Here is a 12722-nt window from a genome sequence, read left to right as displayed (position 1 = left end):
TTAAATTTATAATCATGTGTCCTCCTTTAATTAGGATAAGTGATTTTCATGGGGGTGCCCCAGAGCTGTTTCCTGCCTGGGGCAGGGAGCTAATCTAATGTGTGTATTGCCAGTGGAAACCCCCCTGGGGTACCAAGTGGCATGGTTTTCCTCTGTAAGGGCGATGGTGAATATCGGGAGGAATATCCCTGGTGCGAGCCCCACCTCAGCATGTGCTCTGGGAGAGCCAGGGAGCTCTTGTCTCAGCTGCGGGGTCTGTAAGCATGAGGGCTGGTGGTGGCTGTGCTGTTGAGGTGCGACCGAGGGAGGAATGCAGTCATTTATAGCTGGATGTATCCCTATGAACTATTACTCTCTTACAATTAAACGTTGGTGGGGTTTTGTAGTCTGCCTGCTCTGAGCAAAGCCCATAGTTTGCTGAGAGCTGTCAGCCAGAGTCATTCAGTCCTTTCTTCCATTCATCCAGCTTGGAGAATAGAAGTGCAGCTGACAAAGTCTTATCCTCAGTAGAGAAGACACTACGTTCAGCTCCCTTCAACTTCCAGGGTGCCAGAATCATCAGTGGTCAGGAAGAAGGAGCCTATGGATGGATCACTATTAACTACCTGCTGGGCAGTTTCAAGCAGGTACCGTATCAACGGCAAGTCCATATTTGAATCATTGGCTTACAGCAATTTATAAACTATGCCTTGCAAGACGGTGTTGTAAACAATAGCTTTCTTTAGCAGAGATCAGGAATTTGCGCATCTTGCCTCAGCAGTTATTGTGAAATACAATCCATCCACTCAGCCTTACTAACTGGTGTCAGGATGTACAAGTGTAGTCAGGCTTCAAGCACTGAAATAAAACACCGTCTTTTGCATGGATACAGTATCCTCCTCACTTCCTGTTCTAAAATATTTCTGTGCCTGGGTAAATATCTGCAAAGTTCCACTAAAAACTTCTCAGTATTTGACAATGAGTCTCTACTATAGAGCTTACAAATTTGGGGGGAGCTAAAATAGTAAGTTGACTGTTTTTTCACATAGCAGTTGTATTGGATTACATGTTCTTAATCCTCCTGTGAACACTCAGACGCAATCCATCTGTTTTTCTGAGCCTACATCTTGTTCTTCTGTCTTACTCCACCTCACATCCTACCCCCGCCCCTCCGCTATGGCCTTTTTTTCCTGTGTTCTGTGCTGCTGCTTTTCTCCTCCTAAATTTTTTGCCTTATCCCTGATTCTTTCTTTGTCTGAAATATATCCTCTCCAGGCCTGATGCATCTGTCTTATTTGTAATTTTTTTTTTTGTAAGTCTGGATGGACAAAACTTCTACATGCCCTGAAATCTGTAAGTGACACATCGGGAGCACTGGACCTTGGAGGAGCTTCAACTCAGATTACCTTTGTACCAGATAAAATTCCTTACGAGTCCCCAGAGAGCTGGCTGCGTTTCCGTCTCTATGGCAAGGACTACAAAGTGTACACACACAGCTTCCTTTGCTATGGGAAAGACCAGGCTCTGCAGCAGAAACTGGCTGGGGACCTTCAGGCAAGTACATCCGTGGTTGCAGGTGGAGATCCTGGACCCCCTAGTTATGACATACTGTGCATAAGTTGCACAAGTTGCTGTGTCCCAGCTAAATGTCTCATCCCTTAGACTACATTTGGGAACCTCCATATAGACTGGAGCAAAAGCTCAGGAAGATAACAGCCAAGATTTTCAAAAGTACTACTGATTTGAGGTGCCATGATTCTCGGGCATGGGATAGCAGGAGTACTGTGCTTAACTGAAGCATGCAGGGGAGATGGTTTTACACCTTCTGAAAATCCCAAATGCACAGCAACTTCAGAAAGCATGGCTGAAAGTAACTTGCCCAAGGTCCTACAGGGAGGCTATGCTAAAGCAAGAAGCAGTACCCATGTTTCCCAAATTGCAGTTAATGTCTTAAAACCATCCTCACCACTTTGTCCTGATCTGTGTCTTGGTATGATGCACTGTGACAAGTGCCCTGTGGCCACCCATCCGAGGGCTGTTTCCCAGGGCGTTACTGTGGGGTGGAAGGTAATCACTTGGGTTTGTCTTACTTTCAGACCACTGAGAATGGCAGCCTCCTCGATCCATGCTTTCACCAGGGGTATCAGAGGACTATAAATATAAGTGACCTCTTCAGAAACCCTTGTACGTCAGCTGAGAAAAAGCAACTTCCTTTCAGCCAGCTGTACATACAGGGAGAGGGAGATTATCAAAAGTGTCGAAGAAACATCCAGAATCTCTTTAACAAAACCGGCTGTCCTTACTCCAGTTGCTCCTTCAATGGTATATACCTACCTCCATTACAGGGGGATTTTGGGGTGAGTCTGTGCATTGTTCAACTCTATAGCTCAGAATTTCAGAAGAGCAGAAACTCAGAGTAATGCTAGAGTGTATTCTCCATGGCTGGGGCAGGAAGTCATTTACAAGACAGCTTATTGGGCACGTAACTACAAAAGTAGCGCTGCACATACTGTGAGGATAGAGCTTGTAAGGGCTAACCAAGTAGCAATATCAGCCTGGCAGTACTGCAGCGTTCTCATGTTAAGCACTCTTCTCCAGGCGTCTCCTTGGCATGCTCCATTCACTGATTTATTTTTCAAACAGTCCTTCCCAATGGCCAGCACCAAAGGCAGGAGAGCTTGCTGTGTGCCTGCAAGCCTTGGCTCGTGAGGACAAAAGTGTTACCTGTTTTGAAATTCATCCAGAACTGTGTGAGCTTTACTGAAACCAATCCATCAGCTCCCCTGTCTGCTTCCCAGACGTGATGAGGAGGTAGCACACGCTGTGAACGCACATCACGCTTGACACCGTTACACTGAAAGTCAGTCCTTGAGCTTCAAGTCTTCAGAAGCTGTGAGAATATCTGGGGGAGGTGTTAACACTCACTTGCTTTGTTCATAAACTCATCCCTACATATAAACTGTTGGCCATGGTCAGAGATGGGTTATTTGGACTTTGAATTATAAGGTGGGATTGTGAACAGTCCTCTCACTGTCGCCTCTCCTGTTTGTGGTGGTATTGGCTGCATGTTCATCTCAGCAGCTGTCAAAATGGGATTGCAGTTGCGACGGCAAGTAGCATTCACTGGGTGCCACAATGGCACCAACGCGTAGAGGAGAGGGGATTTACTGAAGTGCTTCAGGATGCTGTGGTTAGTGAAGTTCCTCCCCTGGTCCGTGTTTCTGGGGTCCTTAACTGTCATCAACTCTAAGCAGTGTATCTGGAAGTGACATTGCTCTTGAAAACATCCCTTCTTTTGTGTGTCTGTGTGTATTTCTTGTATTTCTGCATCTCTTCAAAAAAAGCTGCTTTCTCCTGTGGAATTTCCATTGCCCTGCCAGTGCTGCAGCCCAGTCAGGTTAAAATGTTCTTTCTCCTTCAGGCTTTTTCTGCTTTCTACTTTGTGATGAACTTTTTGAACCTGACAAGTGAAAAAAGCCCTGTTGCTCTGGACAAAGTGGCCAGTGCTGTTCAGAGCTTCTGTGCCCGGCCTTGGCAGGAGGTGAGTAAGTCTTGCAGCAGCAGCTGGGGCCGCTTCTCTCCCTGAGAGCGTGGGCAGAGAGTTCATGTGGCAAGCTGATATTTTCCTGTAGAACTAAGGGGTCAGTGGTAATTTCCAAGGCATGAATAGGAAGAGCCCTCAGGACCTCCAGTGAATACTTGGGTGCAAGCCAGAGCTGTGGCAAAACGAGGTTTAACTGACTTCTTTCTCCCTAGGTGAAGACAGCGTATCATCAAATAAAAGAAAAGTATCTGAGTGAATACTGCTTCTCTGGGACCTACATTCTTTCCCTCCTGCAAAATGGCTATGAATTCACTGAAGAGAACTGGCAAAGAATCCACTTCCTCGGGAAGGTGCGTTTCTTGGTGGGGAGGGCTCTGCCCAGGTAACTCTTGGCAACCTCTGCTGTATGTCCTGACCTTTCTGTAGGGGGTGCTACTGCCCTGGCCGTGCCATAGGCAGCCTTTGCTCCTCCAGGGCTGATCCTGCTCCTCTCCCATTTCAGATTGGCAGCAGCGATGCGGGCTGGACCCTGGGCTACATGCTGAACCTGACCAACATGATCCCTGCAGAGGAGCCTGCCGGGCCCCCTCTTTCCCACAGCAGCTACGTGGGGCTGATGGTGCTCTGTTCTGTAGTGCTGGTGTCCGTGCTTCTACTTGCCTGGCTGCTCTTCCACAAGCCCAAGTGCCTGCAGAAGGGGATTGTGTAGGAAATGCCATGAGGGGGAGAGGGGCCATGCCAATCCAGCCAGGCAGGGCTAGGAGCTCCCCTGCAGAGTTGGCTTTGGACTGCAGAGCCCCTCTTGCCTCTCACTGAAGCTACTGACTGTGTACAAGGGCATTGATTTCTTCTGACTCTCACTTGCACTGACAGATGTTGGGACACCAGGCTCACCACCATGCTCTACCGAGGACAGACAAGATGGTGTCCCCTTCTTGAATGGGTCGTACTTTCATTCACTGAAACTTTGCTGCTTGTTGTTTTTTGCCTTGCTCACAGCAGTATAAAGATAAGAGCGGCAGCAATCTTTGGGAGCCGGTGCTCCTGCAAGTGTAATCTCAGGGTCACACATGCCGCTGAGCTCCTGGAAGTGATCGCACGTCGGGTGATCCTGCTCCTCCTCCACTGAAGCAGTTCCCTAGAGCCCTTCTAGGACAGAAACAGTGCCAGTGTACCTCCAGCTTGCCTCCCCGTGCCCTTAGCCCTTGCAGCTCCACCAGCTGGGTACAGGCACCGGCCCCCAGCTGACCCCCTGGAGGGTAGCTACACTCCCCAGTGCTGCTCTGGCACAAGAAGGTTGGAGAAATCGAGTGTGCTGGTGGTCACCAGTCCTCAGCTGGGCTTGGGCAGGTGTCTGCTCCTTTCACAGGTGGCAAGAAGCCTCTTTCCCACGTCTTCCTGATGCTGTTGCTGGACCAAAGCAGGCTCGCTGTTATACTGAGCCGTTTCCATGCCCCTAGGACAATTGTATACATTAAGACATGAGTTCATAGTCAGGCATTTCTGATTTTTGTGGGAGCAGCTCATACTGGCCAAGGTTCTTGACCAGTAGCTAGCACATGTGCCTGCAGGGACTCTGGTCCCATCAACATGCCTATAGGTACATACCCCTGAAAGCAATCCTGTCTTAGTGTCATACATCAGCCTCTGATCTAGGAAATCTGTTTATTAGGTCATGTTCCTTTTAAAAAAACAGCTGTCAGCAGTTAACCAGCACAAGTGCTCACAGATCAATTCACTCTGCATCAGCAAAATGAGTGAAAATTTCCTTTTCTTTCCTCTTAGCTTAGACTTAACATCTCAAGACCGTAAGACCTAGGGGCAATAAGTCCACGTACTGCAGCCCATCTTCTAGCACTCAGGTAGGGGGATGCCACTGATCAGGTTTATGCACTACTTCCATTTTTCCATTCTCTGGTCCAACACAAAAAAGGTAAGTTGGAAATCTATTTTTATGATGCTCAGAAGCCACTGGTGCCTGTTTACTTCCCAAGAAATCTCCTCTCCTCCTAATAACCTGTATGTGCTAGAGGCCCAAAGAAAGCAGGTGTGATGGGAAAAAGGAATGGCAAACAAACACCTTCACCTGTTTCTCCAAGCAAATCTGCAGAAGGCTCGGGGGAGAACATGCCATCAAGATAAACCTTTCTCCTTTCGGTAAGCACAATCAGAGCTCAGGGCTTTCATGTTCACCCAGGTCGTTCCTCTGTGCAGTGCAGGCCAGAGCGTGTCCCTCAGCCACTTCTGCTTCACGCCTAGAAGCAGGAGCTTTAACTTGTTGAAGGACTTGAAAGCAAGAGAAAAATCTACCCTATCTTATGGTAAGATGTATGGGCAGTTCACTGTTCTTCCAGAAACCTGTCTTATTTCTGCTCTGAGTTAGTTGGCTTCAGCTATTTTTGGATCTTGTCCTGCCCGTTTCAAAAAGACTAAGCAACTCTTTGCTATGAAAATCCCTTTTTTTTTCTTGTTGATGCTTGCAAGTCATCATCGTATCATATTAAATAGATTGACCTTCAGTCTATAAAGTGCTTTGTCCTGACCTCACTTGTAGCTCTTGATTCAACTTTTTTTGAAATTTTTGATATCTTTTTGAAGCTTGGATACCAAAGTTTGTGGCAGTAGACTCTATAATAGTGTATATAAAGGTAATGATATATGTCCTCTGTCCCCTCGTCACATAGCTCAGAGTCATATCTGCTATCTTAAGAGAATGTTTCATTTGGGGCTATTTTGTTCAGTTCAACTATTGCAACTGAGCCTTTTTCCCCTGCCATAGCATTCCAGAACAGTCACTATCTTGCAGTATGCATTATTGTCTTTTAACCTGACATGTTTTGCCTTCCACGTTGCTGTCTTGAAATGCATGCTATTCAAAGAATATCGCCCTGAGCAAGTGATCCAGATCAACCCACAAATGGTCTTTCCCCATACTGTTTATCCATTTACCAGTTTTTGTTTTATCTGCAAATTGCAAATACATTGAGACCTTGGGATTCATCTGGAACTGGAGTCTTCCTTCTGTTGTTTTGAGGAAAGATGAGATGAGAGATTAATGGTATTTTTTGGCTATTGCTCAAAGGGATGTATAAAGCAAGTGTGATCAGAGCCGCTTCAGCTCCCCAGCAAGCCTTTCTGAGATGCTGAGCTCCAGCCCTCCTTGCAACCCATTCTCTGTCCTGTGCCGCCTTCCTTATTTAAGGAGCCTCCATAAGCAGAGCGTGTACCCTGGAAAAGTTCCCCTTCCAGTGAACGGGTCCTTCTCATCACCTTAACAATATGAGAAAACTGCGGAGTGGTAATTCCTCTGCTGAGACCTCATCTGGGAGCAGGCAGCTGCCAGTGCTAGCTAGTTTTGTCTGTGATGCTGGAACTGGCAGGTCCATCAGGAAATTTCTGAAATTGATGCAGAAACTCCACGTGGAAACTGGTGTGGAGAGAAAGCCTGTGCCTGTCTGCTCTCTTCATCCCAGAAAGGGTTTATGCCAAAGGAAAAAAAGGTCAAATACAGAATCTGAAAGAACAGCTTTACCAGTATTTTGTATTTTTACTACAAGAACCATAGTATTAAATTGGTAACCCTAGATTCTGGAGTCAGGTGATCAGGTGATTTTTTCCCTCCCACTTTCCCTCTCTGTCCTGTTCCCAAACAAACAAACAAACAAAAAACCCAAACCTGCACCTTGTAAATGTGACTTAAGTGCAGCCCAATGGCCCCAAACTGCAATAAATGCAAAGAATATAAATTACTATTTTTTTGAAAACTTCATTGTTTCAGGCAAAAGTTGAGACAATCTTTCATAAGAAGATACCAGAGCTGTTTTTTAAAACTCATTTGAAATGATTAAGGCTCCAGGACTGGGTGACTGAAGGCATCCTGCCATAGTGAGATCCTTTTGTATCACTGGCTGTACTTGAGCCTTCCCAGTAAAGGGGATGATTTTTTTTTCCCCCCCCCTGCAACCTTCTCTGTGATTGTAGGACTTGCAGTATCTGGGCCAAAAAGTCCAAGTGTCCAGTTTAGTAAAGTCACTTCTCTGCTTCTGTGCTGCATTTGACTCAGATGTTGACTTGACTCAAAGCTATCCAGACCCTAAAAGATAGGGAGTTGATTTTCCCAGGTATGTCAGAAAAGAGTAAGACAGCATCGATTCTCTTGTTAATGCAGTTGATCTGCCTCACTGGTAACTATTTGTGCCTTATTTCTCATTTAATAGCTTCTGGCTTTAATTTCCAGTCACTGGCTCTGGTTCAGTTTTGCTCTTGTAGGTTAAGAAGTCCTTTAACACCATGTGTTCTCATCTTGCAAATATTAATATGTCAGCTGAGTCCTCTAGGGTGTCCAGAATCTAGACCACTTGGACTTCCCTGGTCTCTCCCATCTGTGCGTCTCACAGCAGGAGGCCCTGCGAGAGCCTGCAGAGACTTGAGATGAGTTTCCTGGTGGGGATGAGGCCCTGATGTCTCTGGCTTCTGGCTCGGATGACTTTTGGGGAAGGTTCCTGAGGTGGGGCTTGACAGCTTTGCAGGAGCAGCCTGAGGTTGGGCCTGGTGACTTGCATATGCTCACTCCCTTCTCCCTTTCACTCAGGGGTGAGAGCTGAGATTTTGGGGGAGAAGAAGAGAAAGCCTGAGTGCCTCCAGCTGTCCCACACCTTTTGTAGATAGCAGCCCATGCCCACAAGAAGATCTATGAACCCTTCTCCCCACTCAGCCAGCCTTTCTGCTTTTTCTGGCCCCATTGCAGAGCACAGTAAAACCACCTGGATCACTGCAGTCCGCTCTTGGGAGCAGAGTGTGTGGAAGTGGGACCATTACCACTGCGGTGAGATGCTTTTTGGGTAGCAGGTGCTGGCTGGGGCTCCCCAGCCTTTCACTGGACCTATGCCCCTTCTCGTCTGCTCCGGCCCTTTGTGTAGGGGGACACATCAGCTCTGCAGGCTGCTCACCGTGTACCAGGGCTGAAGAGCTTGTTCTGGGACGCTGGGGCTGCTGGCGGTGCCAGCGCTACAGGCCAAAGGGAAGCACACTGAGGACAGCCGTCCAAGCCTCCTGTCACTTGGGCCGTGTGCTTTCTCTTGGCAGCTCAGCCCTGATGAAACAGATCTTTCTTTGTTTTGATGCGCACATAAATTTCTGTATCCTTATCACAATAAAGACTTCTGAACTGATGCCAAAGTTTTCTCACTGTTTTCCAGAGAATGGGAAGTTGCCAATACTGGAGTGGAGCTTTTGGCATAAAGGATGGAAAAGTCTTGAGGCAAGATTTCCTCTCTTGCCAGTTTCCTGCTGCCCTCTCCATCTGATTTTAAATTCCTGGTGGATGGGCAGCATTCACTCCTGGCAAGGAGATGCACTGTGTACCTCTTCTCCATCTGGGCACCTCCCTAGGGGCAGTCTCTCTCCTAGGAAGGCTGCTAATGCCCAAATCGCATCTCCTTTGTTGAGTTTTATCCTGACCTCCCTGGAAATGTCTCCTGAGACATCTTGTGCACTCCTGTTCTCTGCTGCCACATGCTGAAAGACTAAGGTCCTCTGTTCCCCTCTTATTCCCTCCCCCATAGCAAGAACCCCTGGCTTCACACGAGAGCTGCAGCCCCACCACCACCAGCTGAAGGACATGAGGCCTGTGTCCCTTGGTCCCTGGGACATATGTCCGTGTGGCTCTGCATGCATGCACAGCTGTAGCTTAGCCAAGGCAAACGTATTTTGTGTGTGTGTGTTCTTTATAAGTACACTCCCCAATATGCTCATTTTTATGGCTCTTAACTTGAACTTTCCTCAGATTTTCCAATCTTCCTCTTGTAACAATATGGTCAGAATTAAAACCAGTGCACCAGGTGGAGTGTTTCCAGTGTCGGCTCTGAAGGGATCGTCTCCTTCCTGCCTGTGACCTGCCACCTCAGCGAGCAAGTGCAATATGGGGGGAGCCTGGGGCTCACATTCACATTCCTCCCACTCCCGCTGCTGTGGCACTGTGCATTCCTGCTCTTGTTCTCGTTTCCCTTACTGCCTCAAGGTCTTTCCATCTTTGAACATCTGGGGCGGGGAGAGGGGGGGAGGATGGATGATTTGTCCCAGATGTACTAGCTGCATTTTCCAAGTTAAGTTTTTGTTTACTTCCTGTGCTGTTTCTTAGAGCTAAAGTCCTATGTTGTCTGTTTCTGTCTTCATCTGTGTCTTTTAAAATGTCTTAATTTACTATTGGCTTAAAACTTCATTAGCATGTTGCTTTCCTAGAGTAAGAGCCACTCAAGGTCAGCTCAGACATCCCATGCATCAGCAGTCTCTGGCTGCAGGTGTTTATTTATGGGATACTCTGGGAAAGGGTGTAATCCTTCTCTTATACCAATCAGTAGCTTAGGAAATTTGTGATCAAGTGATTGCATCTGGACCTGAATAATTAACAGCTGTAGATGGCCTAATTCTCTATGAATTCATCCTATCCCCTTTTGTACTCATTTAACTTTCAGCTTTTACAAGGTAATTTCATTGTGCATTGTGTGCAGACATATTTCCTTTTGTTTGCTTTAAACCTGCTACCCGATAATGAGATGCCTCCATCCTTACGTTACAGGTAATGCAGACTAATTCTCCAAACTTAGTAATGCTTTAGATGTTCACTCTACCCACCCCAAATGTTGTTCATGGCTCCTTATTAGGATATAACATTCTTCTGTTTCTTGTTCTTGTTCTTTCTCACGTCAGTGTTGCCCTGTCTCTATAGGGAAAAGAGTGTTTTCTCGTGTCCCTTGGCAGCACTGTAGCTCCAGTTCTGCCACTGGCTGTCACAGGCCACTGGAAGCAGAGCTTGGGAGGAGATAGGGGAAGGGAGAGACCAAACATGGGGCTTGTGCTGTTTTACTATAGTCCTATCCAGTGCTCTCCAGCTGCCAAGTAACACTAGCTAGCATTGGAAATCTGCCCACCGCTTTTGCGTCGCCTTGGTTGCTGAAAGCTGTGTGGAGAGCAGCTCCACGGGAACTTAGCAACCCCGGGAGCAGTGACGTGAGCGAGGCGAGGGCTTTCCCACCACCGCGTGGGTCGTCACCACTCCAAAATACCACCAGGCGCAGCTTTTCATACAAATAATGTTACGTCGCTCACCCCCAGGTTGCTGTACAAGCTGCCAGAGTATCCACCGCTGCTGGGCACGAACGCTTTGAGGGCAAGCCCAGTGCAGTGCTTCACTCGCTTTAGTCTCTCCTTTACACTGCTCCCCAGCTGCCCCTGCTCCAGCATGCAAAATGTTGCCTGGCCTGGCCTTCAGCTTGTCCAAGAGCCGTCCCTGGTGAGCCACTGTCTCTCATGTAGGTGCGTGGCCTACCCACCGTGCCAGTGGTCCAGCTGCCCACCGCTGAGTGAGCAAGCTCTTGTTAAATAGCTGCAACATCATCTCCTCCAGCGAGCCACCAAACTTCCCTACCTTGGGTCTCTTCATCCCAAAATGTACTGTCTCTGCAACCTGTCTCCACACTGACTTCTTCCTTTTACTGTGTGCAGCTTCTGGACGGCAGCTGCTCTGCCATACTCATGCCTGCAAAGCCCTTCCACAGCCTTAACTTTTTTTGCTTGCTTTCCTACAAGTGCTTGGAGAAGCTGGCACCTTCAGTGCCATTTCTTGTTAGCTGAGCTAAGGTGGGGGCAATGCAGTTCCTACCCCTGAAAGCTTGTTACTCTGAGACTGACTGACAAGCAGGCATGTGGTGGGATGGAGTTTAACTGGGAGAAGGTGTTAATGTGGCTATTACTATCTTTAAATACATGTAATATTCATTTTTTTTCTGGTTGTCTCTGCAGAAAATAGTTCTTCAAAAATAGGACTTTTAAGCCCCCTTTTTTCTTCTGTTGAAAGAGAACATAAATGAGAGGAGGATGGGAGCTGACGCCCCGGCACAAGCACTTGCCATGCCGGGGCAGGAGGCCCTCTGCCCCGCTCTCACCACCAGCCTGCACTGTTTGCTTTAGAGGCTGCAAACAGTGACCCCCCCCCTCCCCACCTCGTTTTACCCCTGCTCTTCCTGGGAAATGGAGGCAGGATGGCAGACTGCGGCCCAGGTGGATGTGGAGGACGGGGATGGAGGCAGGGGTGGCATGGCAGCACCTTTCCTGGGTGTAAGTAGGGGATGCTGTGTGGGGGAAGAGGCAGCTAAAGAAACCCTTGTCGGGGGCTCAGGGAAAGCAGCGTGGAGCTGTGTGAAGGCCAGAGGAGAGGTGGCTGTGGAGCACAGCCCTGAGCACCCCGAGGAGCCCATTGCTCGTGGTGGGGGAAGGTGGCAGGGGGAGCTCCTCGCCGGGTGCTCGCTCGCCAGCCCGGCCGGGCCAGAGCACCTGCAGCATTCCTGCTAGCCAAGGAAGCCCTTCTCCTGGCTTGTCCTGGTGCAATGGTAAATCTTGGCTGTCTGCCGCTTGCTACAGCAGCACTAGGGCTCTTGGGCAAGCATCAGGAATATCCTAATGAAGACCACTGCCGGAGCAGCTAAGTTGCTGGATTTCTAGCTCCGCTGGGCAAGGCCGCAAAGCCAGCCAGCCTGCCACACACAGCTTGCCCACCTGTGGGCAGAGCACCGTGGCTCTTGGGCGATCGCTGCCCTCTGGGGCGAGGGAGCAAGTGGCAGAGAGGTGGAGGGGAGCCAGATGCCCCAAGTCTAGAAACGTCCTGCAGCTGTGTCTATCAGTAGACAGCAGGGCATTTTAAGCTACTTTTAGGCTGTTGAACTCTCTTCTGCTGCCAGTCACCCCATACCTGTCTGAGATAATTATCATACCCACTTCCTGCCCACAAACAGGGGTGACATGACCCCTCTGAGCCCTGCTCTCCCTGCTGAGACCTGTTCACCAGTTAACTCCGAAATCAAACCCCATGTTGTCCCTTGCTTCTCCTAGCGCTGCTCCTCGGGGAGCAAGGGATCGAGGAGGGAGAGACGGGCTGCAAGACCAGCCACCTCCTGGAGCAAAGTCTCCCTTCCCTTCCCCAGGAGATGGGGCAGGAGAGCAGGCAAGGATCAGAGCCTCTAGATCAGAGCTGGCACAGCCCGGCTGGGCTTGGGGCGGGGGGGGCAAAGGGGGAGCTGCCAATTCTGCCAGTGGCTGGGCAAGGCTGGGGCCGCGCATAGCTGTGGAGAGCCTGGTGGCAGGGCACAGAAAGGCCGCGAGGGCACAGGATGCTCCCCGGACCCACTCAGCGGGGGCGATCCCT

The 12722-nt window shown here is 48.9% G+C and overlaps 1 protein-coding gene across 7 annotated transcripts in view; it reads left to right on the top strand.

Moving 5' to 3' along the window:
* The window catches only part of ENTPD1 (ectonucleoside triphosphate diphosphohydrolase 1), a 37928-nt gene extending 29233 nt beyond the window's left edge, over nt 1-8695 (top strand). For 4 of the 7 annotated variants that reach the window (XM_068949964.1, XM_068949962.1, XM_068949965.1 and 1 more), the window contains 6 exons: nt 467-626; nt 1297-1533; nt 2076-2336; nt 3401-3520; nt 3736-3873; nt 4026-8695. In XM_068949964.1, the coding sequence (XP_068806065.1) occupies nt 467-626; nt 1297-1533; nt 2076-2336; nt 3401-3520; nt 3736-3873; nt 4026-4232 (1123 nt within the window). In that variant the 3' untranslated portion in view covers nt 4233-8695. The remainder of the gene's footprint in view (nt 1-466; nt 627-1296; nt 1534-2075; nt 2337-3400; nt 3521-3735; nt 3874-4025) is intronic. The other 3 variants (XR_011142135.1, XR_011142136.1, XR_011142137.1) reach the window with 2 other exon arrangements.
* The last annotated feature ends 4027 nt before the right edge of the window (nt 8696-12722 follow it).

This window comes from Struthio camelus, chromosome 7 (genome assembly GCF_040807025.1).
Source record: "Struthio camelus isolate bStrCam1 chromosome 7, bStrCam1.hap1, whole genome shotgun sequence".
NCBI classification, from domain to species: domain Eukaryota; kingdom Metazoa; phylum Chordata; class Aves; order Struthioniformes; family Struthionidae; genus Struthio; species Struthio camelus.
The sequence above is the reverse complement of the archived record's forward strand: the minus strand, read 5'-3'. Positions and strand labels throughout refer to the sequence as shown.